Raw genomic sequence first — 24,267 nt, 5'->3', positions numbered from 1 at the left:
GTGCTGCTTTGTTTTGTCTTCTCACCAGCCCTGTAGTCAGTTATAACGCCTTCATCCATGTCGCACCAACAGAATTCCCTGCAGCACGCCGCTGTACCTGTCGATCCGTCCCCACAAAATCTACGTTCTCCGCTTTCGGGGCCCCGCAAACATTCTGACAAGCCCACTAGGCACAATACGTTTCACACGATGTCCGCTTCATCACCGAACGTCAAGTCGTCGACCATTCGCTCGCACACTTTCGATTTTCCGAGCATCCACAACCGCACAAATCCACCGCAACTGTCACCCGTGGCCGGTCCTAGTCCGCTTCGCCAATTCAGTGCCTCTCAACCAACGAATTCGCCACTTAGTGCAGTCTTTGTACAGGACTCAGGCTCACTGGATCTGGGCCACGATTTCTCGCCGGGGCCGTTACTGCACTCCGGTCCGTTTACGGCCTCGCCGACCCACATGGCACGCGCACCGCACAGAACGGCGCCTGAGTCGCGCAAATCGTCAGGGAACAGCACGGATCGTGACGCAGGCGCCCATCTTGATCTCAAGCGGCTACTCAGCAAGCCTCTCATTCACCATCCGTCGGCCTCTTCAGCTATTTCCCTTCCATCAGACTCGGAGGTCTCGGTGTCGTCGCGCAGTCACCCGACATATTCTTCTCAGCCGTCCTCAAGCTCTCGAGGGGAGTCGCATGATAGGCCGATGCTGCATGTTGCATCGCCTAGCTTGAACGTTAGCTCTAAGAATACATTCTCCTCTTCCCCCAGTCATCGTACCGCCCAAGACACTCAGACTCGTCAGCGCAACGTGCTCAGGCGACCGGGTCGTCCCGCGACTGCAGACGATGCAGGCGCAGGGTCTGGTCACGTCCGCCGTATGCGTTCTGTTGACGCATTACAGGTAAACGCATCACAACCTCCACCAAGTCCAAGTTCACTCAGTGTTGCTACTGGTCGAAAGGGGGATCTGGCGACGCGCACGAGCCTCACGCCCGCTGGGCAAGTAGCACTGGCCTACAAACAACAGGAGCTGCGTCGGGAGGAGCTGGCTGAATTGTCAGGCTGGACTGAGCGGCCTCGACAGGGCACACCCGTGCCATCTAGTGGCCGTCGTGGCGCTGACGTTGATTCGATGCCTTCTCCCGCGGAAGACGAAGAGGAGACTACAGGTCCCTACTACACGGTCTTTGGGAGCAGTTCGGGGCATGTAGTTGCTGCGGGGAGTGCACAGGACTACACTCAGTTGGATAACTATTTCATGAATGAGGAACAGCCCAGAAAGCCTCGCAGAAGTTTGTCGCGGAAGATGTCGGGTAGGTTTAGGAAAGTATCCGACGCCGTTAAGAAGGAAAAGGATATTTCTCCAGTGACGAAAGACGATAATTGGCGGCCCTATGATGGGCGATTATCATCGATTCCTACTCCCCGCATGTCGTTGGACGAACGATTAGAAGTGTCCACCCAAACCTCCAACTCTGCTTCCACTGCAAGGGGCAGCACACACGAACGGGAGAGGTCGGTGGGTGTTATGGATGAGCGCAGTCCTCGCTTGGGCAAGGCTGGGAAGAGTAAAACTGCTGATCGTGATGAGGAGGCGCAAGTGGGTGGGAAACTCTGGAGGCTTGTCAAGCGAATCAGCACTGGGGGGCTACGGGACAAATACAAGCACAACCGCGAGTCAGCTCCCCCCGTGCCACCTCTGCCAGTGGATCTTCAAAAGTTGGCGGGGTCGCGTACCACATTTGAAATGCATGAGATGGGTGGGCGCGAGGGCTTTGGGAGCAATAATGTGAGTCCCACGCAGTCGCATCCCTCTGTGTCCGGAGCACGTCTCCCAACGGGATCATCACAGAAAATATCACCGCGACACACGACCACCTCACGACCTTCTACAGGCAAAGCGTCTTCAAGTCCGCCGACTCATCGGCCTAGCACGACTACCAGATCCTCGTCACCGCTCTCGTCGGACATGGCTTCTTCTGGTTTCTTCCACCGTACTCAATCCACGCGGTCTTCATCTTCGTCTTATGGGGAGGAGATACCTCCCGTGCCCTCCCCACACAAAGCGGCCGTTGCACAGCACATCATGCCGCCTAGCGAGCTGTACCGACTGGAGTCGAATCGCACAAAAGAGGATATCACAACGACCGCGCCCCGGAAGCCTCACAAGCCGATGCGTTCGATGTCCGAGCCGACTGACCACCGCCGCTCGCCCAGCTCTGCAGACGAGAGCCTGCCATCCTTGCCCTGCCCGCCCCGGAGACCTGGACTGAGCCCGCGCGAGGCGGGCGCACACGATAGACCCGCGTCGCCGCCTCTGCCATCGTTCACCACGGCGGGCGCCGTGAACAATTTCTCAGCGCCGTCGTTGCCTCTGCCGGAATTTGGTGCCATCCCAACGCGCCCCAGGCGGAGCTCGCGGCGTAAGCCCGCGAGCATCGAGCTGCCCGCGCCGTCAGTGTCATCCTCGCTAGCTACGCGCTCGCCGCTGACGCCGCGGACACCACGCGCGCAGACGAAGGCGCCGTCGGACGCACCGGCGCGCGCGTCGATGAGCACGTTGAGCTATAATGCGGCAACACCGCTGTCGCCGTCGTCAACGTCAACGTCGCCCTCCTCGGCGTCGTCGTCGCAGCACCGGTCGCCGCTGACGTTCCGGGAGCTGGAGTCGCCGCGGCAGGCGTGGTCGGAGCAGGAGAAAGTGGACAAGTGGGAGGCGCTGCTGGAGCGCAGCGCGCGTGCGGGCGGGACCCTGCACATCAGCGAGACGGGGCTGCTGTCGGAGAGCATGTCGCTGTCAGATCTGCCGGAGAGTTGAGAGGGGTGAGTGTGGACGCTGTTGGCGCCGTCGGACGGTTCGGTAGGACTGTTCTGCACCATTCGTTTGCGTGGATATTGAAGCCGTTTTTAAAGCTTGTAGAGAAGTGTCGCTCTTTTTTGCGTTATAATCAGACTAATGATAGCGGGGTGCCCGTGCGCAGGGGCCCTGCAAGCTTGTGTATTTGGTTATATATACCCGGCACGCCCACGATGCTGCCTGTCATGTTGTCGTGCATATTTGTGCTGTCTGTCACATTGGATTCAAAAGAACAAGTAGTAATTGTGATATCTATTGGCCGTTTGTCTAGTTTCCAGAGTACGATACTTATGAAAAGTACTTGTCTCGATTCTGCCGTGGGGGAATGTTCGGAGCCGCACTTGTTATCTGGTCCCGCCCGCGATCGACTCGGAGATTGCAGTAAAGTCAAGCCGCTGCGCATGCGCTGGCTGCGAGCTTGAAATTGTCAAAGATGGGTGCCGACAGCGACGACAACGACGACAACGACGACGACGACGACGACGAGCTGCCCCGCCTCGACCTGCAAGTGCGAATTTGTCGTATTTTGGTCCCAGGAGACAGCAGGCCCGCATCAGCACTCGGCAGACAACCGCTCGCGAAGACAACGCGCAGGCCTATTTTCGGCCCTCTCCTCTTTCAACGCTCCACGACGACGTGCCCGACGACGACGACAACGACGACGACGCTGACGCCTGCCTCCAGCCCCCGTCCAGAGTGCAAGTCCAGCGGCGAGAGCAGGGCAAGCCACAGAGCCGTCGCCATCCGCTAGGGGTGTTCTGGCCAGTCTCTACTCCCCTCTCCTCCGTCCACAATGCCCCCCCAGGTCGACCTCGTCCTCATCTTTCGCTCGTCGCCCGGCAAGGTCCTCTCCCGCCCCCAGGCCCGCGAAAACGCGCGGCAGGCCGAACGCCAGTACTCCAAGCTCCTTGGGGCCCTGTCCAAGGGCGGCCTCCGCGCAGTCGGAAAGTCGGGGGAGAACGACGGCCAGCTCCTCGTCCTCGTCTCCTGTCCCCAGAGCACCCTCTCCCGCCTGGCCCAGCGAGAACGGTGAGCGCTCTCGTTTCCGCTGGTGTGCTCGCTCAAACGCTCATCAGACACTCCGACTTTGTCTCTGGCCTGCCCACCGCCGACCCCACTGCGTCGCTCGACCTCGACGCCACACCACTGTCGCCGGCAGACCACCTTCGCCTCGTCCACACGTACGTGACCTCGACCGTCTCTGATGGTGGGCTCGGAATCGCACCAGGCAGCACGGACTGGGACCGCGTCGAGTCGATCATGATGCTTCACGACCACGCGTTCAACGATGAATGGATTCGCTCCTGGACGCAGCGGGAACTAGGCTTCGTCAAGTTTGACAAGATTAGATACCAGGTGCGTGCACCCCGCCCCTGTGCTCTGGCGTGCCCCTCATCTGCCTCTTAGTTCGGAGAGGCCATCGCCCTCTACTTTGCCTTTCTATCCTACTATACAAAATACCTCATAGCCATCTCTGCCGTGGGCGTGTACTTTTTTTTCTTCCACGAACCATACTCGTCCATCTACTCATCCGTTCTCCTCCTCTGGTCGATCGCCTTTGTCGAGTCGTGGCGCATTCGCCAACGGATCCTTTCGGTGAGGTGGGGCACACGAGGCTCCTTCCGCGTAGAGAAGCGCCGCGCACAATATGTGCCCATTGCGTGGTGGCAGAAAGATCTCCGCATGATCACCGGCCTCCCCGTCATATTGCTGTTCGCGACAGTGCTCGCAGCTCTCCTCACAAGCATGTTCCTGTTCGAGGCATTCGTGACCGAATTGTACACGGGCCCAGGGCACCGCTTTCTCGTATGTGCCCCTTCTCGTACCCCTGTCAATTGCTAAATGGCATTTTACAGTCCTTCGCGCCAACGATCATCGTGTCCGTGGTCGTTCCGCGCTTCCTCAAAATCTACCACTCGTACGCCGTCGCATTCACCGACTGGGAGGACCACGCGCACCAGTCAACGCACGACGGATCCCTGACACTCAAAACGTTCTCTCTCTCCGCGATCGTGGAGTACCTTGGTCTAGCACTGTCTGCGTTCGTGTACGTCCCGTTCGGCGAGGAGGTGATGACATTCGTGCAGACGTTCATCGAGCGTGACCACACGGCCGCAGGTGTCGCGCTCACATCTTCCATCTGCTCCGCTCTCCCCGCGGGCGCGACCGCACGGGCCAAGGCGGCCATCGCGTCTGCGTCTGCCAGTGCGAGTGGTGCGCGGCGCGTGTTCGGGAAGGGCCTGTGGGAGATGGACGTGACGAGCGCACGGACGAAGCTAAGTCCGACGCGGCTGCAGGATCAGATGTTCGCGTCGACGGTGACGAACCAGGTCGTGAATGCATTTATCGAGATTGGCCTGCCGTATGTGCTTCGCGCCGTGTCGTCGATCCGCCGGGGCAAGGGCCTCGGGCTCTCGCATAGCTCTGCGCCGGCAGGAGGGAAGGAGAAGAAGCGGGTGATGTTCGAGGACGAGGCGGGGGAGGCCGACGCGCCGAAGAAAGCGGACGGGAAGGACAAGGCGTTCATGGAAGACGTCTGGCAGCAGGTTGCGCTGCCAGACTACGAGCTGTTCGAGGACTACAGCGAGATGGTCACGCAGTTCGGCCACGTCGCGCTGTGGTCGACGATCTGGCCGCTTGCGCCCCGTGAGTGCTGCCTGCGCCTCTGTTGCTCCCCGGGCTGACCCCATGCGGCAGTGATGGCACTGACGAACAACTGGTTCGAGTTGCGCTCGGATGCGTTCAAGATCGCGCGGCACGTCCGACGGCCCATCCCCGCGCGCACGGACACGATCGGACCGTGGTTGGACTCGCTGTCGTTCCTGTCGTGGCTCGCAGCGCTGACGAACTCGGCCCTGGTGTACCTGTTCCGCCCGAGCGACCACTGCAAGGCGGTGGGCACGTCGCTCGAGCGCAAGCACGTCGCGCTCCGTGGGGGCGAGGCATCGACGCGACAATTGCTGCTCACCGCGCTGCTGGTCGCGTTCGCGGCATCGCACGGGTACATCGTCGCGCGCGTCCTCGTCCGGCACGTACTGGAGCGACTGCTGTGGCGCGGGACGGTGGAGGAGCAGGAGGCAGAGCACGTTGAGACGGTCGTGAAGGTGCAGTACCTCAAGAGCCTCGGCGTCGCGGACGTCGCGAGCACGGAGGCGGACGAAGGTGACGGGACGACGGCTGCTGATGAACAGGGCGACGCGGAGCTGTTCTGGGCGGACGACGAAGGGCTTGCGGAGCTCGGGAGGGAGACGAAGGAGGCATGACGGCTTGCGCCGCCCGTACCGCAGAGGACACGGCGTGGAATTTATGCATTATTTGTTATGAGGTATGCAAATTCGATGGTTTGCTTTGCATGATCCTTATGAGAGGGACACTCACGCTTTCCCGAAACTGCTGCCTGGTGCCTATCAGGGGCCCTCTAGAAATGTTTTTAGCTACTTTCGGCATATAATGGAACTGTATATCAACCTTTACTCATCTGACTTTTTGTGTTCTTCGAGTTGACTGTTCTTCTCGACTTTTCGCGGAGCGACAAGGGAATAGGACGAGGATGTATAACTTATACAAGGCCATATTCACAGTTCCCCCCGTGAGTCTATCAATCACAGGTCAAGGAAAATACCAAACTCGGAAGGAGAACTGCCTAAAACGGGCTACGTCACGCATTGGCGCAGACAAGTTCTGCCTCTGCAGTCTCGCCATCTCATCTGTTTTGAGACACATTTCTACATGTGCCGCTAGAGTTGTGGATGATGATACCCACAGTAAAAATTTGCAAAGAAAAAACAGCACATCAGTAGTACCACCAGACACCCCATCCCAACAGTGTTTGGTGCACCCTCCTTCCCACCAGCTGAACCCGAGAGGATATAGACTCGGAATACGAGTCTCAGCATGTCATATTCAGTCAAAGCGTCAATAAATACATCTGCGGAGCCACAGGACAGGCCTGGTGCATACGTCTGCGTACAGTCCGCCACGCACCACACATTCTCGACGCACGGTACACACTGTGACACTGTCATAGATAATGGTATAGTTCCCGCCCTCTCCCTTTTCACATCAATCCTACACATCGATCCTACAAGGAAAAGAGTGTTCTCAAGCCGGTGCGCCGACACCCTGCGAGCTTGCATGCGCACTTTGCGCGCCCTCCCCAGAGAGCTCCATGCCCGCAAATTGCGTCTGGATCTCGTGGTACTGCATCGGCCATGCGCCCTGTTGAGTGGCCGCACTTGGGTCCGCGCCAGCGGGCGGCGATGTACCCCGCGGAGCACCGGCAGAGGCGGCATACCCCGGGGCAGCATACGGCGACGGACCATAACCAGGCTGCTGCTGCTGCTGCGAGTGCGAGTGCGAATGCGCGCTTGCAGTCGGGCTGGACGGGGCTGGAGCACTCTGCTGCGGGAGATGCACCTCCGATGCGGACGCAGAGCCCATACCGTCCTGGAACGGGTGAACACTCAGGTCAGGATTTGACAACTGTGGCATTTGCGCCGCCGCCGCCGGATACGACTGGTATGGAGAAGACGAGGGTTGGGCTTGAACCTGAACACCCTGCGGCTGGTATCCCCCAGCCTGGGGTTGAACTTGTGTCTGCATCTGACCTTGAAGGGGTCCTTGTTGAGGGCTTCTCTGAGCCTGATCTGGCGAGTTGCTGTGAGCCGCTGGTTCCGGTGGACCTTCCTTTATACCGGGCACCGAGATGAAGTAGACCGAGCCAGTGGGGTCCGTTCCGCCCTGTGCGTAGTACTGAGCCCACGCCTGTGCATTTGGGTCCGGATACGCCGCATTGGGATCAAATACAAATGGTGGTCCGCTCATTTGAGTTTGCTGCTGGGGCTGGGGCTGAGGTTGTGACTGAGGTTGTGGTTGTAGCTGAGGCTGCGCATGAGGTTGTGACTGAACCTGAGGCTGGGGCTGAGGTTGGGGTTCTGGATGATGGGCCATCGCCTGAGGTTGTTGCTGTTGAGCCTGAACCTGAACCTGCGTCTGAGCCTGAGCCGGAAATTGCTGTTGAGGCTGAGGCTGAGGCTGGGGCTGAGGCTGGTACTGAGGCTGGAGGTGGGGCTGGTGCGTAGATTGTGCAACATATGGTTGGACTTCTGGCTGGGCACCATACGGAACTGGGGCTCCTGCAGGTAGGGTGTAACCAGATGGCTGAGCGTACTGTGGTCTCTGTGCATACGGATTCGACTCAGCGTAGGGTTGCGGCTGAGCGGTGCCTGGATATGCTCCTTCAGGGCCAGGAGGATAAGCAGCTGGAGGAGTTGTGTATCCGTTATAACCTGCAGTCGCTTGATCATACACAGCGGGATTCCATCCATACTGCTGAGGCCTGCCTGGCACTCCATACTCCTGTCGTGCCCTCGAGTCTGGGCGTGCAATATATGACTGAGACGGAACTTGGCCATAGGGCGGGCGACCGTCGTACACTAAACCATGACATTAGACGCATATAGCGAACCAGAAACCCTATACTCACTGGCAGTGTGCCTGGCAAGACTTTCCTCCATCATTCGGTCAAAGATTGTCCTTGCCTTGACGAATGTCTCATTCATTGACACAAGATCAGCTATAGATTACATGTCAGACATGTCATACAATGCTCAAAGACATAGACTTACCCCGCTTCTGGCTGTATTTATCGATCAGCTTGACAATCTTGGGACGAAGTGTCATGCAATTCCTATATAGTTCCTGCAAAATGAACGTAAACGGTTATAGCACAGATGACAGGCGTAAAATGGTACCTGAATCTCCTCGTTATCCGCAAGATTGTCTTTAGCAGGGTCCATTCCGCGGAGCAAAGTCAACAACCGATCCACGTTTGCAGCCTGACTGAATACGGTGGCCTCTTGCTCCGCTTCTTTCGCAATTTCAGACGCAGTAGGTTCGGGCAATGGTTCCTGTTGTCTGAAATGAGTTGAAACCCAGACAAGTGTGTCCAATACAACATACCACATAGTTGACAGGGAAAATACCCGTTCTGCCCTTCAATTGGCCTCGCCACCAATCCTTGTACCCGCGATCGACGACCTTGATAATATCGCCTTTCTCAAAGGCAAGCTCACCAGCTTCTGTGGGTTCAAATGTATGAAGTGCTTTTACTCGCGTAACGACGGGGATAGTTTCCTGCGTCGATACACTTGGTGACGGGGAGGTTGTACTCGATACTGTACTTGCTGCACTGATCATGGTAGATGGCGTCGGATTGGCAGAAACCGCGGGGTTCGATGATGGGACATATCCACCATAGGTTGGCTGCGAAATGCTCTGTTGACGCTGCGCACTCGCAGCGGATGCGGCCGCAGCCTGTTGAGTAGCAGAGCTAGACGCAGCACCTGAGCCGCCTGCGCCGCTCGAAGAAGCCAGCGAATACTGCTCCCACTGAGATCTTCCACCCTTATCGTGCATCGACATTTCTAATGCACGTTGAAGCTCTTCCTCCTCTCGTCGTCGGACTTCGTCGTCCACCTCTGGTGGCGGAGGTTCATCAGGAGTCTCAAATCTGTAACCTATTCAAATGATGAAACTCAGTTGACACGCATGAACACGAATGGCAGTGTTTCCCACCTTTGGCCTTTAACGATTCATAACATTCTTCCATAATGCCCAGTGTGGGGTCCTTCTCGAAGTCTACAGTCCACATGGCGACCAAGGCTAAAGCACGACGTCGCACTTTCTCGTGTGTGTTCTGCTCAAGGTCTCAATAATCAAAAGTGGTGAATATGGAGCGAAATCTCACCCGATCGGTGACCAACTTCTCGATGCTTTGCGTAAAGGCACGGGAGGCAATTTCCCTGTGCACTTCCACACCGCAATTCTTAGTAAGTGACTCGGCCAGCGTAAAGGTATACAATTGAACATTCGGATTGCGATGCGCAAGACGCTTTAGTACTGCCGCGACCACATTTCGAGCCCTGTGTTACAATCAGTGACGCACATATAAAGGGGACGAAGTGACCGACCCTGTCTCTCCCTCGTCCTGAACCTTGTCGCATAGATTGAGAATTAGCTCCCAATTCTCGCTCGTCATGTTCTCATCCGTAGTTTTGGCTACAACACACATCGTTGAGGGCCTGATGTCATTTTCCGATAATCGGGAACAAGTGCTCACCGACGACATCGTCGTAGGGATTTGTCTGACCGCCTTTAAACATGATGAGCGCTCCTGAAAGGCGTGTCTGATGAGGTTGAATTCAAGAGAGAATAAATACAGTAGTAGCGACTGCGGTAAGAATGCGAAGCAGTGCCAAGTTGTGAGCCCATTGCCGCGGACCGGACCCGTTGGACTTCTCCACAAATATGGTATCTAATCCTTGATTGGGAGTCCCCCAGAGACTCACCGAGGTTACTTTGCCGAACGTGCCTAAATCGGGTTGTCATTGGAACGGCTGCCACTGAGTGGCTCTACCTTAATTCTCCCGCCACTCCAGGTTCGCGACTTTTTAGTATCATGGCCAAAAGTACGTATCTGCATGTTCTTTCCATGCGCACACGCTGATTAAACTAATAGTACCGCGGAATTTCCGCCTTCTGGAGGAGCTCGAGAAGGGCGAGAAAGGCATTGGCGATGGGTCATGCTCATATGGTCTCGAGGACGGTGAGGACATAATGATGAGCCACTGGAATGGCACCATCATCGGACCTGGCCATGTAAGTGCTAACCTTCCTGTCTGCGCATAAGATCGTAGCGATCGCTTTACTGAGAATGCCCAATCGTTGCCCTAGACGGTGCACGAGAATAGAATCTATAGTCTCAAGATTACCTGTGGCGATCACTACCCAGAACAGCCCCCTGTCGTCCAGTTTGTCTCCCGAGTCAACTTGCCCTTTGTGAGCCAATTAGATGGTAAGGTTGATCCATCGAAGCTACCGGTACTGGCACATTGGAATCGAAACAATAGTATCGAGACAGTCTTGGTGGAGATTCGCAGGTGCGTGAGCCTTGTCAGCGGTTCGTACCATTAATTGATAGCACATTTGAACACCGTGATTGTCAATACAGGGAGATGGCATCGTTCAACAACCGGAAGCTTCCCCAGCCCCCCGAAGGCAGCACATTCTAGGGGATAGAATGAACTGATGTAATACAGCACGACAAGTGCACATCTCGAAGATACTGTGTTTCTAGCATTTCCCTCAATTCTCTGTTGTTACACCCATACGAGTGGCTCATCAATGTACAACTGAATGCTGAATAGTCATAATCATGCAGACCGACATCATACAGTACTTAGAGTGCATACGGCACTTCGAGAGCCCTTCAAGATGACGTAGCAGCTCCTTGCAGGTTCTGTCATGGTGACTATGCGCAGACGATAGCGAGCACGTATGATTCCACACCAAACGCACTTTGCAGTGAGCGACTTGTTCCACTGCAAAATACTGACAAAGGTATATCGGCCGTGAAGACTTGGTAACTAAGCTGATATAAATCACAACATACAGAAACAACATACAGAAAGCTACTTATACAAGAAAAAGCGAAAGCATTTAAGATAAGAATAAGGCTCCCAATAATTAATAAGCTGTACAAGGATGCTGAGGGAGCATTGAAGTTCAGTACCTGCCAGAGAATACCTTCCAATAATACAACGCAAATCGCCGATGTGCTCAATCACAGCCCTCTATCTCTTCTTGTTTGATTGACGACCAAATCACCTCCCTTCAGCCAGCGAACGAACCAATCTCCAAGTACGATCCCCCACAGTATATCGAAGTATGCCGATCCTCGCCTCTGTTATGCCAGTACATTTGAACTGCTGCAGATCACAACCTGTGTCTATCACATACCTTGCCTATCGGGATCAAAATGATCTCCGTACTGCCTTTATACTTCTTGGTTCGTGGCCGACCTTCTAAGAAGCTCAAGATATTCGCAGCCGCGACCGTAGCATGAGTGGTGTACTTCAACGCTTGTTTCTGCTCGTTACAGTCCGTGATGTCGCCAATTGCGAAGACACCGGGATGGTTCACGACTTCAAAGGTCGGCTCTACCTTGACAAGTCGGCGCTCGTCCAAGACATCGGGACCGAGCGACGCGATCCATTTTGTGTTGGGACGTGGTCCGAATGTGGGCACGATGAGGTCTGCAGTCGGAAGTGACATGCCACTACGAGTTGTGAGGCCCATTGTTCCGTACTGGGGGATGTAGTCGGTAAGCTCCGAGAAGACCATGTCGATCTTACGAGCGCGGACGCGTTTTTCAATATCCTTTCGATATTTCGTGGGGTAAGTCGGGTTAAGCAGCATGTCGTCCGCTTGCACGATCGTGATTTTTTTATTCTGTCATGACCGATCGAGATTGGCACTGGTTAGACTGTTGCCAGCGTACATACCGGATAGACGTCCCTGAGTTCACCAGCAGTCTCTAGGCACCCGAGGGAAAGGTGAGTCATTCGTCTCAACAAAGGGAAACCATCTCACCGATTCCGACAGCACCGCCGCCGATCAGAACTATGTGGTTCGCCCGTTCATACATCCTACGCCAGTATTGTATATGCTCGTGCATCTCTTGACGGGAGTATGGGAAATCAAGAGGGCCTGACCAACAGAACCCACACGACAAAGTAAGCGCGCTATATTCCAGCCGCTCACCGCTCTGCAGAACGACCCAGCCGCCTTTCCCCTTAGCGGTCTCTTCGATTTCCGTGACTCTCCCGACCACGACCCTACCATTCCCGTTGATGAACAGATTGTCGTAAGGCATGACGGCAAGGTGCTCGAAGTTTCCTTCTTCAGACACCGTCATTCGAGCGCCGGCGAGGAGGTGAATCGCAAAAGGACGTTCGTTTATGAGGATGAGGTTGTATTTGTGCGGATTGAGGCTCCCAGAGAGCGACCGGGCCAGCAGCGCACCAGCATACCCACCGCCTACGATGACCACATTTCTCTTCTGACCCTCCTTCGACATTTTGAAATTAAGCGGCCCTGCCGGCAAACGGAGTAGTAGCGTGCACTGTGGGCTATCGGGTTGTGGTATCCAGAGGGGGCGATGGCGGACAAGAGGAGGGGCGAAGAGAAGGGAAGGGTGTTTAGAGGGCGAAGGTATGTCCGGACATGAGACTGATCGTGGCGTTTTTCTGCACTTTAAATGGACTACTCCGATCTCGCTTGTCGGGTGCATTTTGAGATTGCATACCAGGTGGCATGGGAGAGATTGATTAACTCTACTTAAATAGCACGCGGTCTCCGATTCTTCGGCCTGCCCGACTAGGCGCCGCAGAACTGAGCATTGGATGCAAGCTGCAGGAGACTCTCAGCATGAGCGTGAATAAGCGTGCACGCATGGTCGCACACGGGCACTGGTAGTAAGTCTCTGGCCAGCCAGAGAGGGTAGGCCGCATCAGCCGGGCCCTGAGCATGAAACATCCAGTAACCTGAATGGCGCAAAGGGATCATATCAACTAGACGCCACCCCTTCGAACCTTCGCCGCAACTTCAAGCCGTTCCTATCACGACAAGCAGCTCTTCTTGACGCATCATATGATGATGCACGGCAGACCCAAGGTGGAGCATATGTGCGCGATGTCCAAGCCAGGCAGTGCAGTCTAATCCAGCGTCACTCCTACGCACTAGAGGAATTGGGGAAATATATTCAGCCACCAGCATCATCGCAAGAGGCCAAACCTCGGATGGGTGCGGTAGGAATCCGATTCGATAGCAGTCTGATCCGCCATCAGGCACCGTATGATGCGGCCTGCGACACAATCACTTAATATAAAATCAAGGAACATGGTAACTTACAATTGACTAGCTGTGTTCAAGTCCAACTTGGATTTTTGGACCTCTGTTCTTTGACAACTGCAACAAAAATTGCTAGCCACCCCACCTGCATGGTGCGGCCTGTCAGGGTTGGGTACCACTAGCACAGTCTCGGTAGGTTATGATCCCACTTGAATGTTTACTATTGCCCCTCCCACTGATATGCGGCAGTTACAATTGCAAAGTCAGATGATTCATGAGAGTTGAACGAGCTCTGAGATTTTCCCTCTGAGACGATGCGAGAAGTTAGCCGTGGGTGTCGCGAATAAGTATCAGGCATGCATCCGTTGTTGACGGGCTTCAATGACAGGATGCTGTTGACCATCATGCTTCTGGCAGCCGCCTTCCTGACTATCTTTCCCCCGCTCAGCGCCGCATGCGCAAGTCTCATTCTTTCCCGTCGAATCCTCGGGTTTGTCGCTTGTACGGTCATGTCAGCCCCTCCCACAGTGACACAGTAATCGATGCGCTCTCATGGCCTGCGAACGTCAGTTCTCCACATACACGGTCATGTTCATCGAGCGAATCACTACATTTTCATCATCTGCTGATCTACTTACAGGAGTTTGACTCTCATGCACCATGGTTATCTTTCATGCATATATGGCGGCGGTGCGTTTGGACAAATGTTACGTCGCAAGATATGCGGTCCCGAAGGCATAATGCATAGATCACTGCAGGGGCAATGTCAGTGCGAAGCAGGCTATATTTTGACTCACAGGATATGGTCTGTGCACAAATTATGGGATCCAGTAGCTTGATCCAATGTGTTGGTCATATTATCGTACGTTGAACAGTCAATCGCAATGAGACAGAATGGGCGCAAGTGACTGCGTGTCGTTGATAGGTCGTTGCGCTTGAGCAGGGTCGCCAGTTCTATAGTTCAAAAGCACACCTAGGCCGCGAGAACATGATGCAGTCCGCTCGACAACTGGTGAACGTCATGGTCGACCATGAAAACTTGGAGATAATTCAATGTTGGGATATACCACAAGTATAATTTACACGGCTAACAGTGTGATTTGGTAATATGTAAGACACGATGTACAATTTGCCGTCAGGATCTAGGCTTGAAGCTGGCTCGGAAGTATTGCAACTGAGTATATGCTGAGCATTCTTCCGCATCCTGTGGTAAGAAAGTTCGCAGGCTGACTCTCTCTTCAAGATACCGTCACTGGCGATTGCTGCCTATGCCTCAAGCCAAGGCACTACCGTAGGATTTGCCTCTTACTTGGACAGACGAGCCCGAAGCTGATCCGTTTGACCTTGACGAAAGACATGCCACCCATGTTGCATATCCCACAGCACCCGTTCTCGGACGACGAAAGGAGTATGCTCTCTAGCATGCCCTCTTCGGATGCGCTCAAGTGGATCGCAGACAGGCGGTGCGAGATCATGAAGCACTTGGGCGAACTCGATCTCATACATAACTTGTGCATTCCTATCAACCGACTTCCAGATGATGTCCTCAGAGAATTATTCCAGTGCGTACAGGGATTATCTTCCCGTCATTCATGGATCACAGTCGCTCTTGTATGCCGTCGGTGGCGCGGTGTCGCCATGACCTCCCCCACGCTGTGGAATCGGCTCGATTTTGGAGATGATTTGCAGCTCGTACGGCACTGCATCGAACGCTCTGCGAACGCACGCCTCGACATCCATATCCCTAACAAGTTCCTCGACAGAGTCCAGGATTCCGCGGCCGTGCTGCTTGACGTCCTATTGCCCCATGCCCATCGCATTCGCCGCTTTAACGCCGACCTCCATACGGGGCAGATCTTCCAGACAATATTCGACAATTTCTCCATGCCCAATTTGGAATGTCTGCTTCTCAAGCGTCCTTGGGCGCAATTTTATCCTGCAATAGTGCCCATGGATATCCGTTGGAAGCTTACGTCGCTCACACTCACCTGTGTCAGCACGGACTGGAACCCACCCGCCTTTGCGAATCTACAAGAGCTATCGCTCACAGCACTCCATGACGGAATATATCACAATCCAACGATGGACACATTTTTGGACGTGTTGGAATTCTGTCGGAATCTCCGTATTTTGCACTTGAGGAATGCTGGGCCGGATATTGAGAGCCTCAGCGCGTATCCCAAGCCCACTCGAATCGTTACCCTCCCGTTGTTGGAACTCCTGACTTTCGACGGTGTCCCAATTAATTGCTCGCACCTGCTAGATCATGTCGCGCTGCCACTGAGCGTGCGCCTTGACATATCGATATATTGGGTAGGCAACGCGAATTTCGAGGGCGACTATGTCCCTATCGTGTCTGGGCTGCTTTCCCGCCATCGACCTTGGCTATTTGATACGGAGAGTGTCAACAGAATCGATGTAGACCTGACATTGCTTCTCGGACAAGGCGTGTTCAACTTCAGGGTCCTCAACCCACAGGGGTCCATCGTGTTCTCAGTGGACCTCCTCTACTCTGACTTCAGATTCGAAGGGCCGACGGCGGAGAAGCCGGGCCTCCTCCGCCATCTCCTGCGAGACCTTGCCTTCATGTTTTCCACATGCCCGGTCCGCGCCCTCATCTTGAAGTTTCCGACGGACCCGGTCGGAGAGGATGATTGGCGGCTCATCCTGCGCAGCATGCCCCATTTAGAGCGCCTCGACGTCTGGCTTGACAAGGCCGCCACGGACGCACTTTTGATGGTCCTCAACGCGGGCTGCGCGTCGGGGGACGAGGGGAATGCACCGCTTCCGGCGTGCGTGGGTATTAAAGACCTGCATTATCACGATGATCCGTTCTCCTCCGAGGATCTCTTGGTCTCGTACCTTGCTCGTCGCGCCGCCGTTGGGCATCGTCTGCGCAGGCTTGACGTCCGGCTGTCGGTTTACCTCAGCTCCATCAGCGACCTGACTGAGAGACTCCGCTCGCTCGTCGACGAGCTATGTCTGCGATGATTTGCTGCAGGTAAGCCGAATGCCATGGCACATTTCTTCATCTCGCCGTTCACTCACATGTCCGCCGGCTGTCCCAGAGCACACCAGCCGCAGTCATTTTGTATGCGTCTCTCTTGCCATTTGATCACTTCTCCAAATTATCGGCAAATCTTCGAGGTTCAAACCATCCTGCTTCATGCGACTGCTTCCGCCACAGCTGATCCCTACTCATAACATAACAATTTGTATATCCCCCGGACAACTCAGTGTGTATCATACCCCATCCCCAACTCGATTCGCCTCCGCCGTCTTGGTTCGGTTCTTCCTCACAACTACATCGTGTCGCATCAGTCTATCTCGCATCGGCTCACGACTTCGTCTTCGGATACCCATCGCTCCCACCATGCATCAATCGGACCACAATCCACCCCCCTACCGTGACAAATCTCGGCTGCCTCCTCGCCTTGGTACGACAGTTACTCCACACCCCTCTCACCTTGCACTATTTCTGTTTGTCTCCATCATCACCTGCTACAAACGCTGGCATGTATTTTTCCGCAGCGGCACCGCACTCCAATTGGACACACTGATGTCAACCGCGCAAGATGTAAATTAGCAAAATAAGATTACCACATTCTCCCGCACACAATGCACTGTACTATACTGTATTATATTGTATGGCACTGGCGATATGCAGGAGGCAGGACAACAAGACAGCAATAAATCGGGCCCGTGGGCCGTGCAACAAGAACAATGAGGACGATGGACGTAGTAAGGTGGCGAAGCATCTAGCATTGCATGCGGACAGATGAATGGGTCCAGTGTGTGATAATATGAATGCGGCGATGGTATAGGTGAAGATGTAAAATACGGTGAGGGTAAGAACAACGGAGGAGACAGACACAAGAAGCTCGCCAACCAGCGCGATAGACAACGCAACGCTGAGTACACCCCCGCTCACGAGGGTATACCAGCTCCAACGACACTATCCGGCTTGCGCCTCAAGCTCGGCATCAATACACTCGCATCCTTCTCTTCCGCCCCGCTCGGCGCAAGGACACCTTCAAACCCACTCGGCGAGACATACGGCGACGTGCTTGCCTCCACAACGAGCGACGACGAGGGCATCAGCGCCGTATCTGCGCCGTGCACCTCATTCACCACCCCCTTATCCGCAACGATCGCCCTCTCAGCTTCTGCGCGCGCACCTAATGTCGTCTCACACGACGGCGGATACAACGAGAACGGCGAGGGCGGAATGAGGGCGGGGGACGGCAGCGCTGCGAGGCGCATTGATTTGAGTAGCGCTGGAGGTAGAGACAGTGGGAGCGATAACTCTTCACGCGCCTGTGCCGCGGCCTTCGCCTTGCGCATCGCGCTCGCCTGGCTTCCACCAGGGAAGACGCGATCTGCATTTGGGTAGAGCGTGCCGAGCGGCGGCGTCTGGCCCGCAGTCGAGCAGAGGCGCGACGGGAAGTAGTCGTGTGTGTGCTGCGAACACAATGGGTGTTCGAGGTTGAGCTGCGCGTCGGCAACCATCTCGCCAGGGGACGCGTCCGCATCGGTGTCGGCGTCCGCGTCAGTGTCGAACTCGGTATCAGTGTCGCTGGCGGATGACAGTGCGGGTGTGGTGTCTGCTGTAGAGAATGTAGGCGATTGCGCGCGTGCGAGATCATTGCGCAGGTCGTGGTCGAGCTCGCTAAAGTGCTCATTCTCGCGTGTGTCTGCGCCCGGAGAAAGCAAAGGTTCTTGCTCCCGATCGGTAACGACGACCGTGGAGAGTAGAGGTGAAGAAGGTCCATTAACGGAAGGTGTAGTAGGATCATCCGGCTCGACGACAATATTCTCCTTTGCTTTCTGCTGGGGTGTCTTGTCTGTTGTTCCTGTAGGTGCAGCAAGCGGCAAGAAAGTCATATTGATCTTACGTCTTGGGGGCTGCTCAACGCTCTTCGTTGGCGGCTCGTCCGGCTGCGATGGGAGCGGGTCCTGCATGGGCAAGAGCGGAAGAAACGCAAACTTGACCTTGCGGAGAGGAGTGGGAGGCGATGAGCTGACAGGAGGAGGAACGATAGCAGGGGAGGAGGTAGGTGCCGACTGATTAGTGACCTGCGATGATGACACCGGCAATGTAGGGGTGGTTGGTGTTTGCGGCTGTGGTGAGTGCGCTGGTAGTGCAGAAGAAGGCATGGATGCGGTAGATGAAGGTTCCGGTGGCGTCATAGGTTGGGAGGTTATATTCAAAGCTGGATCCGGCCGCGTGACCACTTCTATGGTAGATGATGGCATGTTCGGCCGCGTCGGTGGTGTGCTTCGGGGGAGATCCTCCGAAGTGGCGGGGTCGAGGAGAGGAAGAAGACGGATGGGAACAGCTTCAAGATACGGTAGTATATCAGGGTCGACGGAATGTCGAGGCTGAGACCGGTTCTTCCAGCGTGAAGGTGTCTGAGAGGGCTGCGAGGCGAAGCGGGAGTAGGGAAACGTTGAGGTGCTGGGGGATGGTGTGTGCGGGGAGGTGTAGGCAGATGGGGAGGAAGTGGTGAAAGGCTGGCGGTAAGTGGGCGGAGGAGAGAAGCAAGGGACATTTAGCCGGAGCTGCTTGAGCTCGAGGATGTCTCTACGGAAATGTCACGTGGGTCAGCCATGGCCAGGGCGATGACGGAGGAAATTGGCGCAGACGCGTCGCAGCCAACGCGGAAACAGGGTGATGACGGAAGCCAGCCGCTTGCCCAATAAGGCAGCTTTTCTGACTCACGCACACGACCGTCGTCGACGTCGTCGTGCACAGCAGCAGCACAGAATACAGCGGATACTCACTCGTACGACAATTTCGGCGCCACGGGTGCAGGCGAACGATCCCACTCGTCCGCAAAAAACACCTCCTCCAACGCTTCCTCTGCGCAGAACGAGACCGACTTCTGTAGGCGCGCCCGACAGCATCCATCGGACGACGAACAGGGCGAGCTGCGACCTGAGTCGCTCGGCGTCGGCGACATGCTCATGTCTGGCGTCAGGGGTGGGGACGCACCCAGCTTCAGGCAGCTCTTCCGCATCGCACGGGATCAATAGGTGCACTGAGGCGCGCGTGTGAGGGATAAGGCGCGCGAAAGGTGGCGAGTAGGAAATGCAATGATACAACGCGGATCTCGCTGCTAGCTGTGTGTATGCAGGCGAGAGTGTCCGTCCGAGGGTAGATGCGAGGAGCAGTGGTGAGATGGATCGCAGAAGATATCAAGAGCGAGCAGGACGGTGGCCAGAATGTCGAGTGCGAGTGGTCGTAGTGCTACTGGATGTACTGGCCGCTGCTAGGCCTTGAGCTTGAGGGCCGACGATGGAGAAAGCAAAGTGGGGCGAGGAGCAGAGTCGGACGAGGGGGAGGCCGAGATATATTTTCCCCTCTTTGAATGGAGCGGGACCACGTGAGCGCCATTTATGGGCAAACCCGGAAGGCCCAGCTTGTCCTTCCTCGCACGGCTGACCGTCCTCCTCTTCCCTCCTCCTCCGTCCCTACCGTCTGTGCGCCCAAGCTGCCCTCTCAGCTTGTCCGTCGCCCGCTCATCTTTACCTCTCCCTGCGCAACATCCCTATTCCCATCCCGCCGGGCATCTTCTCCTAGCTGGTGCCCCCGAATCCGCCTGGATCGGTCTACTTCTTCCGCCCGGAGCTCGCCAGCGCGTCCTGTATAATACGTACACACGACGTATGTATTCCTGCCACGCACGCACGCCTCGCCCATGGCAGGTTGCTCTCGCGCCTCGTTCCTTCCAGCTGACGTCGAGTACCCTCGCTCCCGTCTCCATCCAGTCCCATCCAGCGCCGAACTGCAATTCACTACCTGACTGATGAGTTAATGAGCTGAGCTCGTGTATGTATGCCATGCACTGTTCCGTTGCAGGTAGCCTGTACACATGATGCACACAGCCTGTCTGTGGCATACAAGTCGGTGTCTATAGCAACTTCACCGACTTGAATCGCCCGTTGCTCTCGAGGACATTTTCGGACTCGCAAGACGCGCGGAAAATCGACCAGCCCAGCCCAGCTGTCACGTCTCTTGCATCCATGACCCCACACGGACCCCACACTATGTTCTTACGCCGTGCCTTGTCCCCACGAAGTGAACGATCGTTCCGAAACCCAGGCGCCGATTCCATCGATGGCCCGTGCGCCCCAGCCGATGTCCATCGCCCAATGGCTTCCAGTACATTTCGTGCGCAGTTGATGTGCATCGTTGGAGACAGCACTGAGGCAGCTCTGGAAAATGCAGGTGAGCTGGACGTCCGTGCCCATATGAAATGAATGGCCGGCCAGTTCATCCTCGCAGTGCGTTTCAGACGCTCGCCTCGATCTTGAATGAGCGTCCTCATCAGCTCTAGAGCGCGAGTACGCGTACATAGCATGGCTTAGAGCATGTCGCCTCCTCTCCAACTAGTCTCGTTTCCTCGTACCAATGTTCATTAAGCAATCAACGAATTTATGTCATACCTTTCATTCTGGGCTTGGCTCTGAACTTGAAAATTTTCACTCGGACCCCGGCCTGAATGGCATTTCAGCAGGCGCGATCAAACACGCAAATAACGCCAGGGATTCGAGGAGGGCCGAAGCTTCTGTTGTGCTTCACGTTGCTCTCCGTGCGCTATATTCGCCTCGCTGATGTTTCGATTAGGTGCCATCTTAGCACTCTTCTGATCTTTGAATGCGAGGTAATCCACGTTGCCTGTTTCACCAAGTGGGACAATCGCGACTTGCGCAAAAATCATTCGAGAGCTGCGACTGTACAACGTCGGGGCCGTCAGATGAATCACCGCCCTGGTCGGGTCCATGTCTTTCCTTGTCCTCTTCATTTATGGCTCACGACAGTAGTCTTTGAGGGCTTCTATGTTTGCTCTGTTATCACATCTAGGCAAGGAGACTGCTGATGTGCTGATGTCTGAGGGAAAGAGTTTCCAAGAATCATGGCGGCGATAGGCGCGTTGTTCAGGCGTATACACTCTTTGGAGGTGCACAGCATTCAGAGGCTGATTTAATCGTGGTTGGAATCCCTCTGTTGGTGCGCACTAACTAGATATCGTCCGGCCGCGATCACGCCCGCTTCGAATTATCTCAAATTAACCCCACTCACCACTGGGAAACACGAGACGCAAGCCGCGTGGATATGCTACGTCGGAGAGCCCACACTGATGGGTACCAGTAATGCTACGGCGTAAAAAATCGTCGCTGCCAAGGTTACCACATGGACGTTGTGCATATAATCAACATGAGATCACCTTCAAGTGATGAAGTGAGAGCCTCATGTATCACCGAGGGTACGTAACTCACATGATCCTGGATTTTCCGACGTTGAACCACTGCTAATTTCTCAACTCCTCACTATGGGTCCGGTGCTAGCCCCATTCTGAGGCTGATCTAGATTTCCAAGGTGTGCATATAGCCAAAATGCACCTACCGTACTGACTTGTCAACATAGATATGGATTGTTGGCGGATATATACTGACATATGATCAAGTTTGGAGATGGTGCCGCTATGCATCCACATTATCAAGTGATGAATTGAACAGCATGCAATTTTAATCGGAGTTATTCCATGCGACTGCCTCAAGGAACCTATCTATCTTGTTCTCACAGACTCGGGGACCGACGCAGACGCCACACCTATGGACTTCGAGTCGTTCCAAGAGGCTTCCCAGCGTGTTCCTGTGATCAAGGCAAAGTTAGTCGAAAGGGACTTTCGCCCTGTGGATTATGTCACTGTCGCGAACCCGTATTGGGTCTGACAGGGATATTATCCTGAGGTGAGCAAAATAATTCTCGACCTCAAGTCGTAGTCAGATTAAGAAATGTCGTCAAACTGAATGTTACCTATGCCATAGCGTGAGCGCTATTGTATCTGATTGCAGGCTCCCCAGCCATGACCATATCGATGTCGGATCGATGCAACTTACCAGCTTATCGGCCTATGACTCCCCGTCTGGATTGTGATTCAGTGATGTCGTACATTTATCCTGGTATGGAATTGAACTACTTCTGTATTTACATCCACGGCCGCTGATACTGAGTACTATAAGATTGCGCTCCAGCTTGAGCTTCTACCGTAATGTGTCAAAACCTCATGGATCTTGTGACCCTCGCAGGTCAATCTGCCACAACTCCGAACGTCACTTTGGGATCTACCCATCCAGCGGCCCGCATGCCCTCGGTAGGAGTCTCGTGGGATGAGAAGCCCCATACATTCTCGGTACGAGAACTGTGGGATAAGAAGTCCTGCGATCGGTTTCTCGAAGAGACCAGCAAAAAGCCGTGGCTCATCGATCGTCCACGCAGAGGTCGAGTAATCGAACCGAGCTTGTGTATTTTGGCAGGCCGTAGAAGTTCTACGGAAGCAAGATGACCCTGAAATTTCCTCTCGATTTGGACGCAAATTTAGAGCCATTCTGTTTGACTCGGACTCTAGGTCGTTGTGACTGACGATCATGTCCTGGGATTATATAGCTTTCACCAGCTGATCCGGGTCGACGCATGCTCGAGTCCTATGATTCTTCAGCTGATCATGTTTCTCCTAGCCTTGCTGCATTTTTCTCAAGACTCTGGAGATTCTGCCCTGTGACCAATACCCGACGGAGTGCCACAGGATGTTTATAAACACCCAAAGGAGTCTCGCCTGTGCGTTACGGCTGCTTAGGAGCCCACGGGGACTCGGTTCATCTTACGATGGTGATCAAGACTGGCCTTCTAGCTGTCCTCCAGCTGTCGTTGCTCTGCCTATTAGCGCTTGGCTCGCCTGTCGCTTCAGCAGCTTCTGCTCCGATCGTGGATCTTGGCTATGCACAATATCAAGGCGCTGTAAATACTACTACTAACACCACGAGCTTCCTCGGTATTCGTTATGCTTCCCCCCCTATTGGTACGCCCGTTGTATGTGCTGTATTTCTCATTCGCACCAACCTGTTGTTTAGACAACTTGCGTTGGGCGGCGCCGCAACCTCCGCCAACGTTGACCGGCGTACAGCAGGCTACTGAGCAGCCAAATGAGTGCTATCAAGCTCCGACAGGTAACGCTTCGACCAACCCTTTCATCACCGGCTCCCTGGCCAAACGCGCTGTCAGCGAGTCGGAGGACTGCTTATTCCTGAAGTGAGTACGCCTGACTGGACATGCGGATTGGACGCGTTCATTGATGTGGCAGACTAGTGTGTATACCCCGGGTGAGGTAGTTAGCGCTGCGACGTCTGGTGGCCTTCCCGTTATCGTTTGGATTCATGGAGGAGGGTGCGAATGTGTTCTTTGTAGGCTGCAAAACTCTTATTCTCGGCATTCTCAGATATATCTCCGGGGCTGCGAGCCAATTCAATGGGGCAGACTTGATCATGGACTCTGATCACGGCGTCATTGTGGTGCTCATTCAGTACCGCCTTGGTCTGTTTGGGTTCTTGTCTGGCGAGGCAGTCAAGGAGGGCGGTGCTCTGAACGCTGGGCTTCGTACGTTTCCGCACTCCACTCAAACAAAACAATGGTGACCTTCTTGCAGTTGATCAAAACTACGCACTGCAGTGGGTTCAATCACATGTTGGCTTGACTTGTTGCTTCCAATTTGTTGTGATTATTAACCCTTTGATAATGACGTAGATTAGCACCTTTGGTGGTGACCCATCAAAAGTGACGATCTGGGGTGAATCCGCAGGTTTGTCGAACACCAACACACTGTCGACTATATCACTGATGGTGACGCTTTCTTAATACAGGAGCTGGTTCCGTCTTGC

The 24,267-nt window shown here is 54.8% G+C and overlaps 8 protein-coding genes across 8 annotated transcripts; 5 read left to right on the top strand and 3 right to left on the bottom strand.

Moving 5' to 3' along the window:
- Positions 1 to 57: 57 nt before the first annotated feature.
- On the top strand, positions 58 to 2,814 carry FIBRA_03901 (uncharacterized protein; the record flags this gene model as incomplete). Its single annotated transcript, XM_012325726.1, has 1 exon — positions 58 to 2,814. One exon carries the CDS (start codon positions 58 to 60, stop codon positions 2,812 to 2,814), a length of 2,757 nt encoding a protein of 918 aa, XP_012181116.1.
- Positions 2,815 to 3,286: 472 nt separating this feature from the next.
- Positions 3,287 to 6,116, top strand: FIBRA_03900 (uncharacterized protein; the record flags this gene model as incomplete). Its single annotated transcript, XM_012325725.1, has 7 exons — positions 3,287 to 3,361; positions 3,421 to 3,606; positions 3,659 to 3,882; positions 3,930 to 4,209; positions 4,261 to 4,659; positions 4,710 to 5,499; positions 5,551 to 6,116. 7 exons carry the CDS (start codon positions 3,287 to 3,289, stop codon positions 6,114 to 6,116), a joined length of 2,520 nt encoding a protein of 839 aa, XP_012181115.1.
- An 838-nt stretch (positions 6,117 to 6,954) lies between these two features.
- Positions 6,955 to 10,016, bottom strand: FIBRA_03899 (uncharacterized protein; the record flags this gene model as incomplete). The annotated part of the gene is made up of 9 exons (XM_012325724.1): positions 6,955 to 8,288; positions 8,339 to 8,428; positions 8,481 to 8,553; positions 8,607 to 8,762; positions 8,815 to 9,371; positions 9,430 to 9,550; positions 9,602 to 9,776; positions 9,825 to 9,912; positions 9,974 to 10,016. The coding sequence occupies 9 exons, from the start codon at positions 10,014 to 10,016 to the stop codon at positions 6,955 to 6,957; spliced, it is 2,637 nt and encodes an 878-aa protein (XP_012181114.1).
- Positions 10,017 to 10,312: 296 nt separating this feature from the next.
- On the top strand, positions 10,313 to 10,925 carry FIBRA_03898 (uncharacterized protein; the record flags this gene model as incomplete). Its single annotated transcript, XM_012325723.1, has 4 exons — positions 10,313 to 10,322; positions 10,373 to 10,512; positions 10,588 to 10,793; positions 10,865 to 10,925. The coding sequence occupies 4 exons, from the start codon at positions 10,313 to 10,315 to the stop codon at positions 10,923 to 10,925; spliced, it is 417 nt and encodes a 138-aa protein (XP_012181113.1).
- Positions 10,926 to 11,476: 551 nt separating this feature from the next.
- Positions 11,477 to 12,772, bottom strand: FIBRA_03897 (uncharacterized protein; the record flags this gene model as incomplete). The annotated part of the gene is made up of 5 exons (XM_012325722.1): positions 11,477 to 11,596; positions 11,653 to 12,144; positions 12,198 to 12,229; positions 12,286 to 12,402; positions 12,457 to 12,772. The coding sequence occupies 5 exons, from the start codon at positions 12,770 to 12,772 to the stop codon at positions 11,477 to 11,479; spliced, it is 1,077 nt and encodes a 358-aa protein (XP_012181112.1).
- A 2,138-nt stretch (positions 12,773 to 14,910) lies between these two features.
- Positions 14,911 to 16,536, top strand: FIBRA_03896 (uncharacterized protein; the record flags this gene model as incomplete). The annotated part of the gene is made up of 1 exon (XM_012325721.1): positions 14,911 to 16,536. The coding sequence occupies one exon, from the start codon at positions 14,911 to 14,913 to the stop codon at positions 16,534 to 16,536; it is 1,626 nt and encodes a 541-aa protein (XP_012181111.1).
- A 936-nt stretch (positions 16,537 to 17,472) lies between these two features.
- On the bottom strand, positions 17,473 to 19,514 carry FIBRA_03895 (uncharacterized protein; the record flags this gene model as incomplete). The annotated part of the gene is made up of 2 exons (XM_012325720.1): positions 17,473 to 19,129; positions 19,330 to 19,514. 2 exons carry the CDS (start codon positions 19,512 to 19,514, stop codon positions 17,473 to 17,475), a joined length of 1,842 nt encoding a protein of 613 aa, XP_012181110.1.
- A 3,704-nt stretch (positions 19,515 to 23,218) lies between these two features.
- FIBRA_03894 (uncharacterized protein) lies at positions 23,219 to 24,244 on the top strand (the record flags this gene model as incomplete). The annotated part of the gene is made up of 6 exons (XM_012325719.1): positions 23,219 to 23,411; positions 23,464 to 23,641; positions 23,699 to 23,776; positions 23,829 to 23,986; positions 24,036 to 24,073; positions 24,134 to 24,244. The coding sequence occupies 6 exons, from the start codon at positions 23,219 to 23,221 to the stop codon at positions 24,242 to 24,244; spliced, it is 756 nt and encodes a 251-aa protein (XP_012181109.1).
- Between the last annotated feature and the right edge of the window lie 23 nt (positions 24,245 to 24,267).

This window comes from Fibroporia radiculosa (genome assembly GCF_000313525.1).
Source record: "Fibroporia radiculosa TFFH 294 genomic supercontigs, scaffold2356, whole genome shotgun sequence".
Classification (NCBI taxonomy): domain Eukaryota; kingdom Fungi; phylum Basidiomycota; class Agaricomycetes; order Polyporales; family Fibroporiaceae; genus Fibroporia; species Fibroporia radiculosa.
Note: the sequence above shows the minus strand (reverse complement) of the source record. Positions and strands in the feature narration are given on the sequence as shown.